The sequence below is a fragment of the Myotis davidii genome, unplaced genomic scaffold (genome assembly GCF_000327345.1).
Source record: "Myotis davidii unplaced genomic scaffold, ASM32734v1 scaffold1494, whole genome shotgun sequence".
Lineage (NCBI taxonomy): Eukaryota > Metazoa > Chordata > Mammalia > Chiroptera > Vespertilionidae > Myotis > Myotis davidii.
The window spans coordinates 1,862,683-1,885,151 of record NW_006286246.1 but is presented as its reverse complement, the minus strand read 5'-3'; the positions used below and the strand labels follow the sequence as shown (position 1 = coordinate 1,885,151).

At 42.5% G+C, this 22,469-nt stretch overlaps 1 protein-coding gene across 1 annotated transcript in view; it reads right to left on the bottom strand.

The window, feature by feature from the left end:
- The window catches only part of ARID1B (AT-rich interaction domain 1B), a 387,394-nt gene that overhangs the window by 280,374 nt on the left and 84,551 nt on the right, over positions 1-22,469 (bottom strand). Inside the window, 1 exon segment of the mRNA XM_006779610.2 lies at positions 20,474-20,668. Coding sequence (XP_006779673.1) covers positions 20,474-20,668 — 195 coding nt within the window.

Sequence of the window (22,469 nt, the reverse complement as noted above, 5' to 3'; positions counted from 1 at the left end):
CTGAATGGTTTGCCTCAAAACAAGAAAAGTTCTATTGGGACGGTATCCACAAATTACCTGAAAGATGGGGAAATCTGTAGCTAGCGATGGACATTACTTTGAATAAAGCACTTTTGATGTTTCTCTTGAAATTATCATGTTTTCTTTGATTACAAAATCCACCATTATTAACCGGTACACCTAGTATGACAAGTTCTATACATTCCTGGAACACCTTGTTAGCCAGTTGCTCTTTCTGGGTAGAAGGCTTATGGAGAAATTTTTATGTCTTTAAACATTTTACATTACCTGGACAATTAACAAAAACTACCTATCATTTAAGTTAGAAACAAATTAAGCCATTTTCCTTTTTAATTTTTTAATTCCATGTGGCTTCAAAGAAGGGTTAAGTATTCAGCATCTCCAATCAAGTCAGTGGCTTTCAAACATGCCTACTGAGCTCCGAACTATGAAAAAGAAGAGCCCTGGCTGGTGGCTCAGTGGTTAGAGTGTCGCCCAGCTTAAGAAGTCTTTGGGTTCAATTCCTGGGAGCATAAAGGTTTGGGGGTTCAAGCCTGAGTGTATTTGGTAAACCTCTCTTCCTCTGCTCCCCAATTAGATGGGGAAGAAACATTGAGTATAAAAACGGAATCATAAGCGAAAAGAAAGAATCTTGTCTCAACCCACAGCACATACCTGGGCTGCAGGTTCCATCCAGGCGCCGGTTGAGGCGCATGCGAGAGGCGACCAATCAATGTCTGTCTGTCTGTCTGTCTGTCTCTCTCTCTCCCCCCCCCCCCCCCCTCCCCCTTCTCCTCCTTTCCACTCTCTCTAAAAATCAATGGAAAACTTATCCTCAGGTGAGGATTAACAAAAATAAAAAGTAAAAAAACGGTTGCAACCACTGCGGAAAACTACTTATCTGCCATGCTCCTTCAAAGGGTAATGCTGGTGCAAGTTCAGTATCCAACTCAGTACCGATTCCAATGAGGAGTCACCCTGGCTGTTAAAAATGGCTCTTCCTGAGGTTCAGTGTGAGGGGTCACTGCAGTGCTTGGATCACCCTACGCTGCCTCCCATCGCTGTTCACCCTCCGAGGCACATATGTCTTGTAACTCCAGCTACTGAGAACAGAAACTTCCTCACACTTCATGGAGCACTTTGCACAGAATAGTGTTCAAGAAATTTCTGGCCAATGCTCATTATCTACTTCTACACTTTAATTTAGCTATCATTTTGACTACAAAATAAAAAAGAACTTAAAGACAAAGAATAAGCTCAAAGAAGTTTCCTAACATTACAGTATACAGTACAGATCATAAAGCAGGAAGAAATAATGTTCACACCAAATAGACTTTCTCATGTTATTAATCACCTATTATAAAATGCAAGCAAAATTTAAAAATTCTAAGACTTATTTCACGTTTTAACTGCAAATCAGAGAAAGTTAAATGACAAAAAATTCCATTTCCAAACAAAATTTAATCCTGAGAGATATCCCTACTCAAATTGTAGTTTACCTAGAGCCCGTTTTTTAAAAACTTTTTAAAAAGCACAAGACCAGCTGAAGTTGACCTTTTGGGATCCTATTGTTTTTCTTCTATTCCTGGAAAAGGGACCCTGACTCTTTGACCCTCCCTTTTACTTCTAGGAATTTATCTTGAAGAAATACTTTCACAAAGATACAAGTGTAAGAGAACATTCTTTGCAACATCATTTGTCACAGTTAAATATTGGAATCGACCCAAATAGGTCTGAATCAGACATTTGATTAAATAAATGACAATATATCCACACAAAGGAATACTATGCAGCATTATCTAATATGGATAATGGAAACATGTAGAAAATGGCTAAGACATGGAAGCAAAAAAAGCAAGTTGCAAAAGAATATGTGTAATGTTACAACATTTTATTTATTTATTTATTTTTTATAAATTTTATTGATTTTTTACAGAGAGGAAGGGAGAGGGATAGAGAGTTAGAAACATCGATGAGAGACAGCTGCCTCCTGCACACCTCCTATAGGGGATGTGCCTGCAACCAAGGTACATGCCCTTGACCAGAATCGAACCTGGGACCCTTCAGTTCGCAGGCCGACGATCTATCCACTGAGCCAGACCGGTTAGGACTGTTACAGCATTTTAAAACTTTATTTAGAAGTACTTATACCAGATGTTGTTGATGAATGAGATTTCAGAGGACTTTTAGCCTTTTACTTTCTGCATTAAGCATTTCGAAAAATTTTTACATCTTTTACAACAGTACTTTGCAATCATGGGGGAAAAGACAAAAATAGAAAAAGTAAATTATTCTGCCATTCCCTCTCAAAATGTGAAGTTCATCATTTCCCTAGAAATAAAGCAGATCCACTTGAAGCTATGTGTACCTCACTTATTAAAAAAACAATACCGTGTTCAACAATTAGATCTGTAAATGGTCCTTACTCATTCACCCTACTGTCCCCCCTTGAAGATATGAATACAAAGGATAGTAAAAATAGGGTTGTTTTTAGGAATTCCCCTTCCTACAAAATTAGAAATTCACAAAATGAATTCACAAAAGCTACTTACATTTTAGAAACAGGTCCTCTAAAAGAAAAATACTTATGCGGTTTCTTGTGAGAATTTAGTCCCGAATAAACACCGATTTAATCCAAAGTCACCAGGTCTGCTATAATCAAAACATGAAGTTCACACTAGGCAATAACAAAGGTCTGCCACCTAATCCTAAACTGTCCAGCAGCCTCAGATTGCCCACCGCTGGGTCCCACCTTCTCTATTTTCAGAAGAAGTGACAATTCACAATGAGAGCGGTGATTGTGCACGGAGCATGCGGTGTGTAAACTGGACCAGTTCTGTGCCCCTCGACTTAGATACGGGTCAGCACAACATCCCTCCCAAGGGTAGGCAGCCCTGTGCTGGTAGCCAGGTGCGACGACATGTCCAGTGCCACCTGTTCAAAGGCACCTGTGACAGGATCCGTCCAGTTCTGACAGATGCCCCTGTGCAGGACATCCCCAGGAGTGTTACAAAGAAGACAGCAGTGAGGTCTCGCGAAGCCGGAGTCAGAGAGGGGCTCTCGAGCATGTTTAATCCGCCAGGAAGTGAGTTACTGTCCTTCGATCCTCAGTGTCAGGGCTTATGACACGCTTTCCCTTCCTCGGGGCCCACACAAGCGGCAACTGGTTTACCAACTACACGCTTAAGAGCTTTAAAAAGCAAGACAAAGAACCTTCCCCTCCCCAAACTCACTCAAATATCTGTCTTTTTCTCTGTCCATCAAGTGGCAAAAGAGGAGGGAGAAAATTAATTTGATTTGTCTGCTTTTCAGGACAAAAAAACATACAAAGACATAAGAGTTTACAAAAGGAGGTGTTTAAATGTTGGCTCTTCTACAGAAATGCAGCAGCTTCTATGAATTAAGTAACATTCCCACTATTTCATATTTTTAAGTCTAAGCACTGGGTCACACACCTTGAGACAAAAGGGTTTGGCCTGAAAATTACTTTTAATGAAAACTCTGTTAACACCATTCATTCCTCACTTCACCAAATCCCTTGCCAGTATTTAATAATGAAACAAAGCCATGTGCCCATGGTTTAATTGCTTGAACCCTATGGTTTTAGTGCATCAAACAGCATTCAAGGAAGACCACAGAGAGAAAAGGAGTAAGAATGGTTTTCTAGGTACTGTTAGGAGAGGAGGGGGAAGAATTATGGAAATAAATGAAACCTTCAGAAGACACTAAGCAACAGTTTAGAATAACAAGCAGCATGCATAATGCCAGGGAAACTCTGGACATAATTTAGGAAAAATGCCACCGGACACAGAAGACCAAAAACCGAGACTAAATGTCCGCAAGTTCTGGCATTTAATAAACATGTTCCTCTAGGAACTGGTGCTCAATTAATTAAAGTGTATGTACTCAGTAAAGTTTCTCCCTAGCAGATGGCCTAACAGGCTTCAAAAATAATGGGAAAGTTGACTTCAAGTTGCCTCCTGGCTTAATTTAACAAACATCTTACCAAAAGATAGGAGAGAGGGTTTGGCATCAGGTTACACGTGTGTTTTATTTAGGATAACAGAGCTAAGGCACAGGCAGCAGGGCCTCCCAAGCCAGCGGAGACCCTGCCCACCGGCCTCTCCTGCCTCCCCTGAGCTCAGCTCCATTCCCAGGCCAGATGAGGCTATAAAAAGCCTGGCCTCTGGCCAGCTGGCAAGACCACACACCGGTATTTTTAACTTCAGGGCCTTCGATGAGGCCAACACCGGGGCACCAACACGTTCAGGGATGCATAACTCGGCCAGGATGGTGGTCTCTATAGAGGCTTTTTCTGACGTATCCTCATTACCAATCGGTGTCTTCATAGTGATGGAGACATAAAAAGATAACATTTGTGAAAGCTGATGAAAGTGGGCAGATATTTCATTGCGAGAGAACACGATCACTTTAAAAGACCATATGTATCATTACATAAACAGCAATGCGAACACTAAACACTGGCCAAATGAATTGGACTCTTTTTATTTCTGACACATACAGCTACAAACTTGACTTCTGTTACAATGACGCTGTTTGCTGCTGTTGTTCTTGGTTTCACACTGGTCTTGGCACCGGGCCACACATACAGATACCAGGAGGCTCCTTCCCTCCCTCCCTCGGATAAAACTCAAATACAGCAAGATCACAACTGAACGCTAAGTGCTCGAGGACCACGCTCCTGTGGTGAGTGTAATTTTCTGGGTAAACACGTACTAATGAGAAATCTTTTAGTTTCATTCCTTATTATTAGAAATTACATGTAAACATAGACATCAGCAAAGTGTCTGCCTGAAATGAACAGCCTTCATCTTTTGAGCACGGGAGTCTGTGTCTTGATGCTGTCACTCTGAAACAGCTGCAGTGGCGGCAGCGGAGGCAGGTGGGCAGGGCTGTGGCCGGCTCTCCCACCCATGCACTGGCTTTCAGGGTGGTTCCCAGGTGCAGGGGGACTGCCTCTGCTCTGGGCAGTCAGAAGTTTCTTTCCTGACTACATATAAGCTTAAACTCTTTGACTTAACTTGCCCTTTTATTATCCTAAAAAGCAACAGGTAACCAGAAAAAGGTTATCTATTTACAGTTTTGTATTAATAACTTTCTGCAGAATGGATTCCCATTCAGCATAACCTTATAGTTTAAAACAGTGGGATCATCTATGACCCACTGTCATTAAGATGTCTGCTCTCACATGCAATCGCCCCCCAAATTGTTCTTCCTTCGTATCTTTCTCTGGACTAGGCTGTCCTCTCAGGTCCCTCGCTGGGCACTGACTCTCCCCTGGCCGCCTCCCTAGGCCCTCCCTCCCCTTCCCTGTCCTAAACTCAGCGGGGAGATCACTTTCCCTGCGCACACTTCCTGAGTCCTGGGAGGCTGTTCCTGGCTCAGCTAAACAAAGGCCAGCCCGCCTCAGCCTCCTCGGGCGCTCCCTGCCTGGCGAGGGCACTCCGTTTACCCGCGGTTTATTCTTAGTCCACAAGTGCCCGGCGCCACTGAAGTCGCATGTATGACCGGGGCAACACACAGAAAACGTGTGAGCGGGCCACAGGTTGGTTAGGAAGTCTGCTTTATGAAAGAAAAGATGTCTTTGTGATTTCCCGTCTACATTTCAGATTAAATGCTCAGGTTTATTTCTACTCCCACATAGGCCCACATTAAAATAATAATAAAGAGCATTTTTTATGTAGTAATGAAATTCTTTTTAAAGTATAAACCCACAAGGACAAAGAAAACATAAGATGAGATGATAGTAGATAAAAGGTCAAAAAATTTGGAAGGAAAATAGCTGACAGACAAGTGATAATTAAAGTTTTAATTTGTTCTCTAAGTGAGAGGATCAGAAGCAAGATAATTAAAGCGCAGAACCCCGAAGACTCAGGGATGAGAGGGTGGCAGGGGGTGGGTGAATGTCTGTAAGGAGTGAGTCAGAGCCCCTTCCTAACCCTCATCCCAATCCTGTCGGAAGTCAAGAGGCTGGCAGCAGACAGAAACCGATGGAAAAGGAGGATTACATGGAAGTAGAAGCAAATACACAGAGACTCACATTCAACCTCCAGATGAACCCACTTCCTCTCTGGACGAGCTAATTGGGGAGGAGGGTATGTGTAGAAAACAACTTTTGAGGGTCCTCAAACAAAATGGCCTGATTCCCTCCCCATCGGCCAGGCCCACCTGTACCCAAGTACACAGTTCTCAGCTTTGTGCACCTCATTGTTACATCCACAGAAAACCAATGGTCACCAGACATTTCAAGCTACACTCCAACAGGAAAGGCAGTGAGGGGGCAAGGTTAGAAGACGCAAAGGAAACAGAGGCCGAGGACACAGAGCAACCTTCAAAAACAAAGATTCTAAGACAGTGGTTCTCAACCTTGGCTGCACATTAGAATCACCTGGGAATCTTTTTAAAATCCTGATTTCTGGGCCTCATCCTCCGGAAATTCTGTTTCTTTGTTACTAATGTTGTGGCCCCACCCCATAACAAAAAACGGAATTTCTGGAGGATGAGGCCCAGAAATCAGGATTTTAAAAAGATTCCCAATTAAAAAGATTCTAATGTGCAGCCAAGGTTGAGCACCACTGTTCTAAGATGATGTCCAAGGAGATAAACTACGGTAGCCATGAAATAAGAATAAGATGGTATAAATAAAGAGAATTTAGCAAATAAAAACAGGTTTGTGAAAAGCAATACTATGAAAACAGAAAGTAAAAATTCACCAGAAAGCTGGAAAACAAACTATCTACCAAAGAGATTTCTAACTTCCAACCAACATAGTAAGAACAAAGAAAATCTAGGTGAGGAAATTATCCAAAAAAAATGATACCCCTCCCCTTCAATTCCAGAACTGAATTCCACACTGGATGAGACCAGCAAAATGAATAGAAAAATATCAACTCCCAGGCTCATCAACATTTTAGAAATCAGAGAAATACAAAGCCTCCAAGTCACCAGAAAGGAAAAATAGGTGGCATATACAGGATGAGATACTGGACTTCTCCACAGAATCACTTGAACTTAGACAACAATGGGACAATAGCTTGGGGGGGGGCGGGGGGGAGAGAGAGATTTCCAAATTTCTATTCTCAAACAATCATTCAAGTGTGTGGTAGAAATGGTACCTTTCTGACATGCAGGGAAACCTTTCCTGCACCCTTCTTAAGAAGTTACTGGATAATGGGCCCCACCAAAATGAGGAAATACATAAAGACAGAAGACATAGACGCAGAAAATTGACGTTCAGAACAAAGTAACCGCAGGGACAATGGGTAAGGGAAGTTTTACTATGTGCGCAGCAGGTCAGGAGAGTAACAGCACAGAGTGGAGAATGAGGCACGGGGATTCCGATTCTGACCAGGAGGGACACTACTGCTGCTGAAAGCCACAGAAACATGGGAACAAGCAATATGCCACATGCTTCATGCCAGTCAAAGCCTGCTCTGGTGGGTCTGCACCAAAATCACCTCAATGCCTCTAAGCACGAGGGAGGCTATGGATGTGAGTTCCAAATCCTAAACTGTGGAGGCAGAGCTTCTAAATGTGGGCATTCCACCAAGCACAGAAAGGCTGCTGAAAATATGACAGCATCTGCCAACATGATGGGTTCACCAGAGTCTGATAACGGATGGGTTCACCTTTTGAGAGGAACTGTACGGTCGTATCAGAGGACGAGGATAAACTGGTATATCTTTTTCTTTTTTCCCCCCAAGTTAAACAATGAAGCAACCATCAACTCTAGAAGTTCTATATTAAAGAGATATATTCACAGTTCACGTCTCAACTACAGTTATTTCACACAGTCCTACTATGTGAACACTGAATGTTGACTTAACCTTCATGTGTCATCCAACAGGACACGAGAGGGGAAGGGACCTGTGGGGCCGGGCAGAGTAGAAGAGTTACCCTGTCCATAGTGGAGGAGCTGGCCCAAATGTGAAAAATGAAAGTGAGCCACAAATCATGTCACTTAGAAACATGGATGTAAGTACCAGTGAACCCGTCAGAGATGAAAACGGACCCTCCAGGGGACAGAGCTCTGGGCCAGGAGGGGGAGGGGGACTTTGTATTTTCCATAGGAAGCCTTGTGATACCATTTTTTAAGCTGTGCACACACAGCATTGAGGAAGCTTTTTGTAACTTTTCAAAGTGTGTGTCTCCGACAGTGGCCTGCGAGCCCCTAGAGGGCAAGGCCTGGGTGCTGGGTGGGGCGCCCACTGCAGACCCTCCCTGCAGCCACGTGTCCGACACCACCAAGTGTCTGTCACTACCTCACAGCACACCTCGTAGAGAGAAAGAAGGAGGGCCCTTCAGAATAAATAAGATAAAAACTCATACGAAGAGACTGTTGGGCCAGACTGGCGCGGTGGTCCAAGCACCAGAACCAAACTAAGCAAGTGGAACAGCAATGACAGGGAAATTTTGCTAACAGTGACACTGGTGTCCTTTTCAACACAATCCTCTGGTTACTTTGCTGGACATGACAATCGGACATTGCCTGTAGGGGTGTTTAAGCACTCATAATCGACAACGCAATCAAAGAGTAAATTCGCATTCAGTTTTCCAAACGGCAGGTTCACTAGAATTTGCAAGCTTCCTTTCTCGTTAGAATTAGAATTAGAATAAGTCAGCCTTCATCTCTTCACCTTTAAGAGAAATCATTTGACTTGATTCATGTGTGGCTCCAGATCACTAATTTGTAATAATCATATAATGCCAACTTACATTAGCCATTAATGTAAGAACAATGTAATGAATACTAATAAAAATGCTTCAAAAATGAAATAATGGAAGGAGGAAAATCATGAGGGAAGAAAAAATCTTACATATAGTGAATTTAGTAGATCTGATTAACAGAAGCAAGAACTCTATTACATTTTTGTTTTGAATTTTGAAAGATGTGTAGCAAATGTATGCAACTTTATAAAACAAGAAAAGATGCCCTGAAATACGTTGTCAGGGGCAATGATAACAGATAAAACTGCCAAGAATCAGAAAAAGTGGTAAGAGGTGCAGCATTTTACATTCCTATTTATAAAAGCAGAGGTCAGAGAAAGACAAAAAAAGTCTAATAGTAAGCTCATTTAAGGAGGAAAATAAAGTTTAATTTTTTATTCAAAATTTAACTTCTTCATACATATTCCCCTATCATCATTCACCTAAACACACCAGAATAAAGTTCAGAGTGTTGATTATATTTTCTGAATATCACTTCAGATTTTGGGCAGGTTCCTATTTCCAAAAGCAAAACTCATGAAGACCATAAAGGCAAATATTCATTCTTTAGGTGTAAATGTAACTGCCATGGAGGTGGTATAATTGTATGAGCACAGCTTTGCATAATCTCTGAGGTGGAAGAAAATAAGGTTAATAGAAATCATTGGCCATTTTTAAAAGGTCTACTTATTAAAACAACGTTTACACACACACCCTCTCTACCCTCTCTGGATACATAGAGGGATTAGTAATGTTTTTCCAATCTGGAAGCCTAGTTGTGGAGAGACAGTTTCTCCTCTTAAAAAATCAAATAAGATCAGCCAGTCTTCAAGCAGGAGCCCTGCTGCTTTCTGAACTGACCATCAAAGCACTGCGATGGGCAAAGATGAAAAGAAAATTGGGAGGCGCAAGAAGAAAAAGAAAAGTTAGATTCTATGCTTGTGCAAACTTAAAATGTGAAAATTTCTGTAAAATTCACCCCAAAAAACCTTTAAAGTCTACTTGAACTGAAAAGCACCCCACTTTTTTCTCCCGGACCCAGGACTCCCCTGCTCCAAGCCCCGGTCTAAGGTCACTATTCCACCCGTGCAGCTATGGCTGCCCCAGAGCGCGCCCTGCACGTCTACAGCACGCCATCGCGCAAGCACCGGCAGACATGCGATGCCATGAGTGCACCTGCTCTCTACAGTGAGTAAACCACTAAAGACCCAATAACATTCTCTTAAATCAATAATCCAAAACAACAGCAAATCAAATCGATGCATGAGATAATGGTATTTGTATGAACCTAAAATACCAATTTTTAAAATTCAGTAGTGAGCAGCTATAATTAGAATCTGCCTGCATGTACCATATAGTCTAACACCTCCCTCACTTTCCCCTTCCTGCCCCACCTAGGAAAGGGTCCCTCCACGTTGCCTTATTAGCACCAGGGTGAACATCAATACCTGCACTCACTTCATACACTCAACTTGTCTATTTGCAGAGCATCCTGGCAACAAAGACCTGGTTCCTGTCATCTCCGTATCCCCAATGACTAGTGCAGTGGAGAGCACATGGCAGACATTCAGGATATGTGAGCTGAGTTAGACTAGAAGTGAGGAAACAACTTACAGTATGAACTGGTTTTCTTTAAAGTGAATCACTTTCACATAATGTTATTTTAGAAGAAAACGTTGTATTTACTACTACACATAGGAAATCAGTATTACCTGCCATGCCGAAGATAACACGCAATACAGCATGATTACAGGTAACTGGGACACATGCCTGCCCGAGGCTCTCAGGCTGAGGCCTGTGCTTCAGAAGGTGACAAGAAGGTGGAGGGATGGTGCCGTGTTAGAATCCTTGCTCTGGGATTCAGTGTTAGTTACGGATCCTGCCTAACAGCGGGCCGAGTGGACCCTGAGAAACGCTGGACTGGGTGGTCCTTAACACTCACCTAAAGGAAGAACACAATTCTCTACTCCTGCTTGGGGGACCTTGGCAAGCTCCCTAACTGCTCTGTCTTCCCACTGGCAGCGATTTGGTGAGAATTACACGAGAGGCCACATGTAATGGGTTTAGCAAGAGACCCTGGCACTGAGCAGAAACTCAGTAATACCAGCCCAGAGTTAAAATCCTATGATTCTAGTATCAAATGGTACATCCACTGTGAAAACCAGACTCGCGTTCCTTAAAGAGTGAAACACAGAATTACCATGTGACTTAGCAATTCCACTCCTGGTATATACCCAAAAGAACTGAATACAGGCATTTCAACAAACTGTACACAAATGTTGACAACAGTACCAACCATCCACATTAGCTAAAAAGTGGAAACGACCCCAATGGCCATCAACAGATGAATGGACACACAAAATGTGGTCTATCCACATAATGTAATAACATTTAGCCAAAAAAAAGGAAAATGGGCTCACTGGTACATGCTTAAAAACACTGTGTTAAGTGAAATACAGAAACAAAAAGTCATATATTATATGCTTCCAGTTGTATGAAATATCCAAAATAGATAAACCCATAGAGGAAAGAAAAAGCAGATGAATGGTTGTCAGGGGCTGGGGAAGGAGGAAATAGGACGTGAGCGCTTCCTGGGGACAGGCTCTCATGGGGGCGGTGCAATGTTTTAGGACAAGATAGAGGTGATGGCTGTACAATACTGTGGATGCACTAAATGTCACTGAAGTGCATACTTGAAAATGGTGAATTTCTTATATGAATCTCACCTCGGTAAAAAAAACTGCTCTGATTCTAACTTCGACAGACATAATAAGTAACATTAAATTTTCAACTTAGTAAAGGTCACAAAGGACTTCCCATGAAGCTAATGTGCAATGTCAAATGAGGCCATCTTAATTATAATCAGTCTTATTATTCAAAAAACTCAAGTCAATTCCAGTCTCAGTGATGAGCAGCATTCCAGTTTTACCAGAATCCTGAGTTTAGGGATAGCGCGAGCCATGAACCTGAAATCTTTGCTCTGATTAACCTGATTCACCTCCCTTGCCTCAGTTCCCTCATCTATAAGTTAAGGATCCTAACACCTACTTGAGAGGCCAGCATGAGGACTGAGTCAATCCATGTAAAGGAAGCCAGTGCCTGACACAGAATAAGCCCTCAATAAGCAATTATTATTATTCATAAAGTGAAGATCTGTTTCAAACAGAAGTGGGGCAAGGATCAGGAACATTCCTGTAAAAGTGCCTGGTACAATATGTGGCACCACAGTTGTCATCATCACTGCTGACCTCTCACAGTCCACAAATAAGAAAACGGGCCCCGGAAGATGGTGACAATGATGAGGAGGAGGAGAATGAGGCAACATCTGTGCTGAGGCACTGAATTCCTGTGGTTCCTTAACAGTAAACATTACTGAGCGTACTCTTCAACTGGAATAAAGCGCGTAGGAAGAATTCCTCTCGTTCGCTCTAAATCTCACTTCTCTCCTCCGCCCCGCGGTGCACTTCCACGCCAGGCGCAGCCGTGCCTTCACTTCAGGAAACAAGCGACAGTGCAAGGGAGGCAGTGGCCCGAGCGAGCCTGCTGACAGAGAAGCTCCAGAGGGGCCTGGGCCCCATAAAGCAGTGAAAGTCTCTGCTAAGAAGAGTGGGTTCAACTTACCAATTCCACTCACAGAGAACGACAATGTCATGTTTGAGGCTGCTTTTCCATAAACAAACGCCAGCCTTTGCACAACTCCAGTGTAAGTGTGGATGTCATACACGTCCACACCACAGAGGCCGTGGGCCCATTTCACAGCCTCTTCCCCCCACCCACGGCAGAGTGCTCCACTGGGAAAAAATTCTCTCCTAAAGCAGTAAATTCCTACCAGAAAAACATCTGTTTTCTATAACTGGCATCCTAACCATTTTCCTAACCTCAGTGAGCACCGTCAAAGGACTGGGATTAGGATGAAGGCCTGAATTCGTATCACCCTTACGCCAAATCCGATCCAGCTATGCTCACCTCCCTGCTTATGGTATTACCCGCAACAGGAGAGAATGCAGAGGCCCAGCCATGAAGTAAAGTGGCAGCTGTCTCCAGCGATTCAATGGGGTTAGAATCAGAGAAGGATCACAGGCCCCTAACCCTACACAAACCCTACACACAGTGGAATATGCAACAACAGTCTCTCACCAGAAATTCCTTAGGAATCTAAAGCAGAGTTAGGAATACGGCCAAGTGGCTGTCAGCAGCTTCTAGCAGCTCCTAGCAGCTCAGAGGACGAGCCAGCGCCAGCACCACCTGAGTTCAACTGGAAACTGTGGCAGCAGTGGAGGAGGGGCCCCGCTCGGCCAGCAAACTTGGGCCTTTCCATGTGGGCGCCAGAGGTCACTGGCCATCTACAAGCCTGCAGGTTCTTCCCTTCACTTGTTTGGAAACGTCTGTGAAGTGCAGGGTACTGTTTCAGTGGTTCTCAACCTTCTGGCTCTTTAAATACAGTTCCTCATGTTGTGACCCAACCATAAAATTATTTTCGTTGCTACTTCATAACTGTCATGTTGCTACTGTTATGAATCGTAATGTAAATATCTGATATGCAGGATGGTCTTGGGCGACCCCTGTGAAAGGGTCCTTCGACCACCGAAAGGGTCGCGACCCACAGGTTGAGAACCACTGGTAGATGGACCACAGCAGGCAAAACCAGAAGTTCGTGTGGTCTAGAGGACTAAATCTAAAGCTGAATTGGAGCCCTGGCTGGCGTGGCTCCGATGTTAGAGTGCTGGCCAGCGCACCTAAGGGTCGCAGGTTGGATGCCTTGATGCTCCCTTGCTCGCTCTCTCTCTCCCTCTCTCTCTTTTCCTCCCCACTCCCCCTCCCTCCCAGTCTCTGGAAAAAAAAAAAATCAATGAAAGAAATATCCTCGGGTGAGGATTAACAAAACAAAAAGTTAAAACTGAAATGAAGAAACATTAACTTACTGTTATTTTAAAGGAAAAAATCTAAGCGAGGAGACCTTGTAGTCAATTTCCCTCAGCAGATGAGTCCAGGGAGGTCCAGATTTTTCCACACAGATTAAGCATTAATTGGCAAGGACTAAACTGTCCCAACTCCTGGTTCTGGGCACATTTCATCCCTTTAGGGCAGAGGCGAGTTTCTGGCTCACTGGGGCGGGCCCAGCAGGAGCTGCCAGCCAGTGAATGCTGGTTAGGAACCTGCTCTCCATCCTTACTTATGGGCCTATCTGACCCCTGGTTGTTAACCCAGCTGCACAGGGAGTCACCTGCGGGCTCACAGGAAGACAGAGGGAGGCATTTACATGCAGATGCCTTGATATGAACATCCATCCTGGAGTTTTTAAAGCGCCATAGGAGGTTCTAACATTCAGCAAAGCTCGACAACCACTGGCCTAAGATACACCATTTTGTCACTCAAACTTTCAATTTAACTTCTGGGATTTGGGGGGTTTTATTAAAGGAGTATAAAAGGAATAGGGTGGGTTTTTTATTGATATAAACTGTTAGCTTTACTTTAATTGTTTAAATGTTAACATAAATATACTTCTCTCTTTGGTGAAAGCAAATAAACCAATTTTATTTAAAATATACTCAAGTAAATCATTTCATACTAAAAAATACTTGGGATTTTCATCTCAAAAATAAAAGTAACAGAAAAGCTTAGCAGGCATTTTATTTTAATTTTTTTAAAATATACTTTATTGATTTTTTACAGAGAGGAAGGGAGAGGGATAGAGAGTTAGAAACATCGATGAGAGAGAAACATCAATCAGCTGCCTCCTGCACACTCCCCACTGGGGATGTGCCCGCAACCAAGGTACATGCCCTTGACCAGAATCGAATCTGGGACCCTTGAGTCCGCAGGCCGATGCTCTATCCACTGAGCCAAACCGGTTAGGGCAGCTTAGCAGACATTTTAGATTGCAAGTCTATATATGTAAAATACATAGAATTCATAAGTAAATTAAAAAAGAGGACTAGTATAAGCTAACAGCAGAGAATAAGCACTATACACTGAATATAATCTAGAATACCTACAACTGTGTAAATGTTCAGATAAAAAGTAGCTCTGGCTGATTTGGCTTGGTGGCTAGAGCAGTTTGGCTTGGTGGTTAGAGCGTCAGGCCTGTGGATCGAAGGGTCTCGGGTACAATTCCCAGATGAAGGGCACGAACCTCAGTTGCAGGTGCCCCACCCTGATCAGGGTGCATGCAGGAGGCAACCAACTGATGTGTCTCTCTCATGTCAATGTTTCGCTCTCTCTGCCCCTTCTCCCTCCTTTGCAACTCTCTCTAGAAATCAATGGAAAAAATCTCCTCAGGTGAGGATTAAAATATATATATATATAAACTTCCTGATATAAAAGTACCTTTTCAAACTAAAATAAAAATCATCTCACATTTTTTCTCATTAAGCTGATTTCAAGTATAAAACCTGGTCTTTTCTAATTTTTAGGAAAAAGGATAAAGATTTTAGACTTTTATAAATTTAACTTGAAGTGTGATCTCCTTTATTACACCTCTACAAAAAAATGTCACACTGAATGTTTCAAAATGTTTAAATACAGCTACAATATAAAAAGTAAATAAAACCAGTTAGGTACTCCAGAAATTTAAATTTTAAAGAGCAAATAAAAATTACCATATCCACAAATCTTTTCAAAAATATTTTCCTGGTACAAAACTCCATCTACAGGGACTTTGGCATCAAAGACAGTAGCATCTGCTATCTACTTGGAAGCAGAAATGTGAGGTGTGAATGTACTTTGTTGGTAAACTGTAAATACCTTCATGTTCACTGATGAAGAACAACTGAGGAAATCAAGACAAAATGTGGCCAACAAAAGGCCATTATTTATAAAAATCTGCCTCTGCTAAAAGGACTCCAAACGTTTCAGGTGTACACGCAAAGCAGCTCGGCTCTACGTCTCGCAGTAGAGAACATGCATATACAAAAACACCGTAAATTAACAGTGAGCTAATTCACAGCACTCACTATCTTACCGGCCAACATGTTTACCTTCATTTTATTTATCTGTTATGTGCATGTATATCCTTACACAGGTAAAATACATGTTTAATATATTATCTATATGCATATAGAGATAACTTCATTATACCACAATACCACTGCCACAAACATGCTGTTTCATGTGTGAGGGAGCACGTGCACATACAGGTACAAGTGGACATCTTTAATATGAATTATCAAAAAGTTAAATCTGAATGTGAAACAGACAGGAGGTGCCCATTCCTCTCGTTATGTTGTCCAGCCTTCCTTGCTCATCCTATCACACTCAACCATGCTCCTTAAGAACAGGAAGTCTCAGCTCTTGTTAGAGAAAATGAAAATTAGGCCCTGGCTATTAGATTCCCATTTTAGATTCAGAGACTGAGTTTAAACAAACATTTCATGTCAAAAGACTTTAGAATTTTTACATCTTTAAACAGTCTTTCCCTCCCCATTCATCCTTACTTTTCAGACACATTGTTCAAACAATATCAAAACATATATATAATTTTCATTATGAAAGTAACACAGGTGGGAATCCTATAACCTGCTAGGCTGCCTTAATAACCTCCAAAAAAAACATTTATTTTAGCCAAACAATTGTAATGTTGGTCTCCTTTAGAAACATCTGCTGTCCCAATAAATATTTGCATTGGAAGAAGTGTTTTGGCTGTTAAGATGGCACCAAATAAAATGCTTATGTTCTAAAATAAATATTTTAGACAAAATACACACAGCAAAACAGACATAGCCAAAGGCTACAGAAGATAAATTAAAGACACAAATTTAAATGTCTACTGATTTTTAAGGTTTTTTTTAAAGAAACTAATTTTAATTCCATTTTATTTTAAAACAAAATTAAATAATATCTATTTCATTTTGCCAGACTATCTTTCAAAAACAATGATTATATTCCATGGTCTTATCATTGTAAAGGTCTTCACAATACAGGTATGTTTTTAAAAACTAAAAAAGTCATCATTTTCCATTATAAAAGCACTCATGGACTTAAATCTCTCACCTTACCCTCATTCCCTTTCCCTGGTTTTATAATGCCAACAGGCATCAGATTATACAAACATCTGCAACAAGGTAAGGACAGTTAAAATATTGGCCCAATAACCCTTGATAACTCAAGAAACATCTCAGACGACATAACCTGCCTGGCACAAATAAATATACCTTTGTTTCTGTAGTCTATTTCTCCTGGGCGCTATTTCGTTTATATGAAAAATCTTTTTCAAAGCAAGCCACACAGACCTATGTATACATTTACGATCACAAAGGACAAGGAAAATGAAACAAACATTTGTTCACTCATGTCCCTGATCCAGGAAAAGATATTTTGCTGTCTACGTTTTTTAAAATAACTGAATACCTCAGAAAGAGGCAAGACCTAGTACTTGTCCCCTTGAAGATCACATATCTTCTGTGTAGCCTGTCTGAGAGGAAATCAGCCAGTGGACTCCTTTCTGTTAACCATCCCAGGTTTGAATTCCAGGAGCTGGAGGCAGAATGCTCCCCACAGAGGCACAGAAAATTCATTTCCCCTTGAAGCTCAATAAAAACCCAAGTAGGCTAGTTTTCAGGGCACCGTGCAAAACTAATCTGTTTAGTCATGTATTTGCCTGATGATGTGGGAGAATCAGCAAGTGAAAGACCACAAATCTAGTTCCAGTTAATAAACACCAAAATGATGTACCATTATCACGTCATGCTTCAAAGACCCAGTCATGAGTTTATTCCAAAAATAAAATTATCACCATACAAATCACGAATTGCCAGGTTAATACTAAAATCACACACTGAGTGGCCAGCTCCTCCTGACCCGCAGAGACAAAAAGCAAGCAGTGATACCACCCATGTTAAATCTCCTATAAGCATGGCTGTTCTTTCTAACAGAATACTCATTTAAAATTCCTGTCACAGGAGTGGAATGCCAGCCAGGAATCAAACTGTGACCCCTGAGCCAAAGACAACTTACCACTCAGCTGGTAAGTGGGCCACTCAATTTACAAACTTGAATTCCTGCATTTTGATCCTTTGCAGAAATATAGGAGCAATATTAAACCAACCGGATTCAGCTCATTAGAGGTTCAGAAACCAAACACAGAAAGCTCTGGAGGCCACCCAAGGCAAAGTCATGCCTCGGTGTTGATGGCCACACAATAAAAACTCCATGTCATCATTATCTTCCAACTTTTTTCCTGAACAACATTAGCAACCATGACTACAACAATGCTCAGACAACTACACAATCCTAGGAGAAGACAAATAAGACCAGCAGCCAATCACTGTGCCAGGGCTTTGTGGTTAAGTTCATAATTACCCACACAAAGCAACTCACTGAAAATTCCTCACCAAAGGACACAGACTAAAGCTAACAAAATAAATGTGTTCTAATAACCTTTACCAATACCTTCACTTTTTTCCCATTTCAAAACCTACACCTAACTGACCACATGAACTTACTATGTATGATAAAAGCTGTGTGTTTTCAAATGTTACATTCAAAAAGGCATTCAATTAGGTTTAATTTAGCCTTTTAGATTTCAAAACGAAATAGTTTATTTCAAGGATGTATAATAACTAATGAAAAGATGAAAAGCAATAAAGGGTTTTAGAACCCTCCATCATGATGAACTCAATACGAAAGTTTGACATTTTCTAGCCAAAGCATTGTTTCCTAGCAGATACTTCACTTTCCTTTCACCATCAGAAAGATCTGTGTTTAGAATCAGGCATTTCTATTGGTTAGCAGTAAAATACCTAATCTGAAAATCTTAATTAAACATTTGCTAAAATACTTGGTAGGTAATATTCATCAAATTGTCCCTTCCAATAAATCCATACTCACTGGATTTCACAAGGACATAAGAGCTACAGGGATTAACTAAAACAAAAAAACTAAGAACACTGAGGGTACTCTATGTATTGGTAATATGTCCTCCGCTTTAGCCTTACACATGTGTGCTAAGCACCTTCCTAGGTAATCATTCTTCACACACCTTCTCCAACTGTTCGATTCCCACTTTGGTACTACAAACTAAGCCAATGGCAAACACTTCTAGGAAGACTGGAACTCATTCAGAGGACAGATAAAGGAGCAGCCAGCAGCTTGCCAGAAACAGCCCCTTTCGAAATGGCTTCCCAATTTCCCATCAGGAAAGCAGCGGGGAGAAAGGGGCAGAAGCAAGGAGTGACCAGCATCGCCCCCTCTCCATGGTCCTGCTGCTGCTGCCTTTTTTTGTTAGATTTTTTTTTAAGGTCCTGCTACTTCTTACTAGCTTTCTGCCTCTGCTCTCCCTGTGGCCAGAGCATCACATGGAACGATCAGCGCCCCAGTGAAGTCGCCAGGGCAGAATTAGGGCTTCCGCGGCCAGCTGCACTGGCCTTCTTCCTCTCGCCTCACTTTTCAATCCTTTACAAATTATCTCCCTCTCACAATTAGCAACCTCAATTAAAGATTTGTACTCTAGATAGTAAGGTATTGCTGGGAGAAAGGAGTAATGTTGGAAAAGTTTAGAGTAGCTTATGCTAGACTCCTGAGCGGCCCATCTTTAACAAGCAGGGTGAGAGCTTCCGACAGTAACGGAGGCAGGTAAGGAACCAGAGTGGGATTCTAAGGCGGAGCTACTTGTCTTTCACTACAACCGTGGGAAATAAGAGCATGGCCAGCGGTGGACCAAGGTAAAGAGGAAAGACACTATTCAGCCTCTGAAAGAAAAGGCTCAGGGGCACCTTAACCAGGAACTTTTAATGCAGCACGTGGAATATGATGTACATTCTCCAATCCACTTTGGAGAGAACAAAAGTGCCAGTTTTATTTCCACGAAGGGTTTTTGGTCAGACGTCAGGAAGCACCTCCTGAGAGAAGGGCTGTGAAGGTCTGGAGTGGGCCATGGCAGCGCCACGGAAACCCCTCTCCCTCTGTGGAGGCGGCAGCCCAAAGCACCCTGGGGCTATGGGCACGGGGAGGGGGCTTATGAATCAGCCTTTCTGGTGTTCCTAGTGACTAACTCCCCTGCCAAGTCTAAGTCACCTTTCCCGGATTTCCTGCTTCCTCGGGTAACATACAGGGTACACTCTCCAGCGCCCAGGAGACAAGGTTACTACTGCTATCAGGCAGATGGTCACTTAAGGCAACTCCAACTGTTTGATTCTAGAGAAAAATCCTGGGTCTTGAGAACGGGAAAAGTCTTTTTTGTTTGAAGTAAAAACAGAAAACCCATGAAAATCTAAGAGAACAGATACACATCAAATCCTCTTATATGAAATACAGAAACCTGTTTCAAAAGGTACAGAAGACATAAAAGTAAAATAACTTTTTGGGAGGCTAAAAAATTTTTTTTAAGTTGATGCTATCTTCATGAGAAAGACCTTTAAATAACTTAAAACTTTGCCTTAGGAAGTCTATTCACAGCTCAAACTCTGACAGTCTGACACCAGAAATGTTGGAAAGGCAAGTTCACTTCAGGGCTAAGGTCTATATAATTTGCTGCAAAATGATGACAGGGTACATCTTTCAAAGACAGCTGGCAACACGGGCCTTCTACCAAACTGTGTTCTAAGAAGCTCACTCTTCCTTCTTTAAAAGAAATTAGGGGAGGGTTGTACCTGTGATTATTTAAATATATATATATATATGAAAATTGAAGAGAGCAGAAAATCAGTGACATGCCCCCTAATTCTCCCAATACCAACCTCAGGTGGACAACAAAGACAAGACAGACCTATCCCCAGTGAGGAGATGGTGGGGGAGAACGAGAGGCACAAACCTGCTGCTGTGGGTACTGCATTCCTCCCATGGCCCCTGGGGTCCGCCCTTGGATGCCGATAGGATACCGCTGTGGGCCTGGGGGGCCGTAGGAACCTCCGGGGTATGGGCTGCTCTGCTGAGGCTGAGAATGAGGGTTACTGCCCATCCCATACAACTGAGGCCTCTTCATCACCATGGGATCCATTGGGCTGCCCTGTGAAAGAATAAGTGAAGAAGTAAGCTTACTAAGTCATTATTTGTTACAAAGGCAGAAAGTTTGTCATGATAACACATACATTAAAAACACAACTATCCTTTAAAAAATATTATAAACAATGATAAACCAAAACCCAGAAAAGCATTAAGGAAAATACCTACATGGACACAAGACATTTTATTTTTCTACCTTTAGGAAGGTTTTAACAACTAAGAGGAGCCAGCAGTAAACATAAGGAAAGACTTGCATCCTAAACAGAGAGAAAACATTTGCCTCTAAATTCTGTTATGCTTGTGGGAGTAAGTCTCACCCCGCTCCTCTTAGCTTACTAGCAACAAAGGCAAGTGTTACTGAAAGGTTAGGAACACTAACCTTTAAAAGTATTCTTAGAACTACTTTATTTTCGACCTGAGTCGGCAAGTCCTTATCATACATTAATGCATCTAAGTGCTCATTAGAAAGTGAAAGGATTTTAAATAATACAGAATGTCTAGGGTAAAAACTTTCAGCGATCACTAGTGTGCATGAACAAGCACCAGGACTATGAGTCAGTCACAAGCCACCTTCCTGTGTAAGTCAGCATCTTACCAAACATAACCAGTTCAAAACTAGACTCTGTTTTATTCTTGTCTTGGTGAGTCAGCCAAGGGCCTCGGGGCCAAGGCCATGCGGGAGAGCCAGAGCCGGAGCCGGAGCCTGGGCTTTAAGATCCCAGGGCCTCCAAAGAGCCAGGCAGGGGTGGGGAAGTCCCTCGCCAGTGCTACAGGGCCTGCAGCGCTCACCCAACAGGTCGGTCACTCCTTCCTTCCCAAACCCTATGCTGCTCGCTACTGCGGGCCAGACTCCATGTTCACACTGAGTTCATGGGAACTCTCAGGAAGATTTGAGGATTAGCAGGAGAAATAGGAGAAACCCATGTTCAAGATGGGGAGGGGCAGGGCGTAGAATACCACAAAGCAGAGAAACAGCACAAAGCAGGGGCTCAGGGGAGAGGAGCTACCTGGTGTGTATGAGGCAACAAGCAGTTTAGATCCAAATGAAGCAGCAATTTGCAGAGAAGCTGAAGCAGGCAGAAGCCAGTATATACAAGGTGAGCCTTATATGTCATTTTAAAGGCTTCAGGTTGTACCTTGGGGATAAACAGAGCTACAGTCAGATCTGCCTCTCTGAAGGCTGATCTCGGGCGTGGCTGGAGCCAGGGTGGAGGCCACAGCAGGCGGGTGAGCTGAGGTCCTGAACTGGTAGGGCAGCAGAAGAAACAAGCCCAGATTCAAGTGACAGGCCGGGAGTGCGGGGCACCTTGGAGACTGAGTGGTGGAAGCCAGGAGCAAGGGGGCTTCACAGATGCTGAGGCAGCATGCGGGGCAGAAGCACATCAACACTCCCAGGAAGTGGGACCCTTCAGGATTCTACAGATTAAATTTGAGGTTCCCACTGGAAATCCAGGAGAAAATACCCAGAAGGAAGACACACAATGATTTTCCATCCTGGCGGTCAGGTCTGGCCTACAATAACAACTAGGGAACTCTGCATACAGAGGACATATGGTCCTGGAAGGCAGCGATCTTTTTGTTTTACTCACTATTATATCTCCAGGACAGAAGTCAAACAGTGCACTTGGCATATAGTAAATGCTCAATAAATCCTAGATGAATTAATCAACGGGAATCATGTGAAACAAGAATTTTATCCAGGAAGAATATATGAAAACAGAAAAATAGGTGGAGGACAAATATCTAGAAAATATCACCAATTAAGGGAGAAGGCGGGGGGGGGGGGGGGGGGGCGGCGCAGGAGG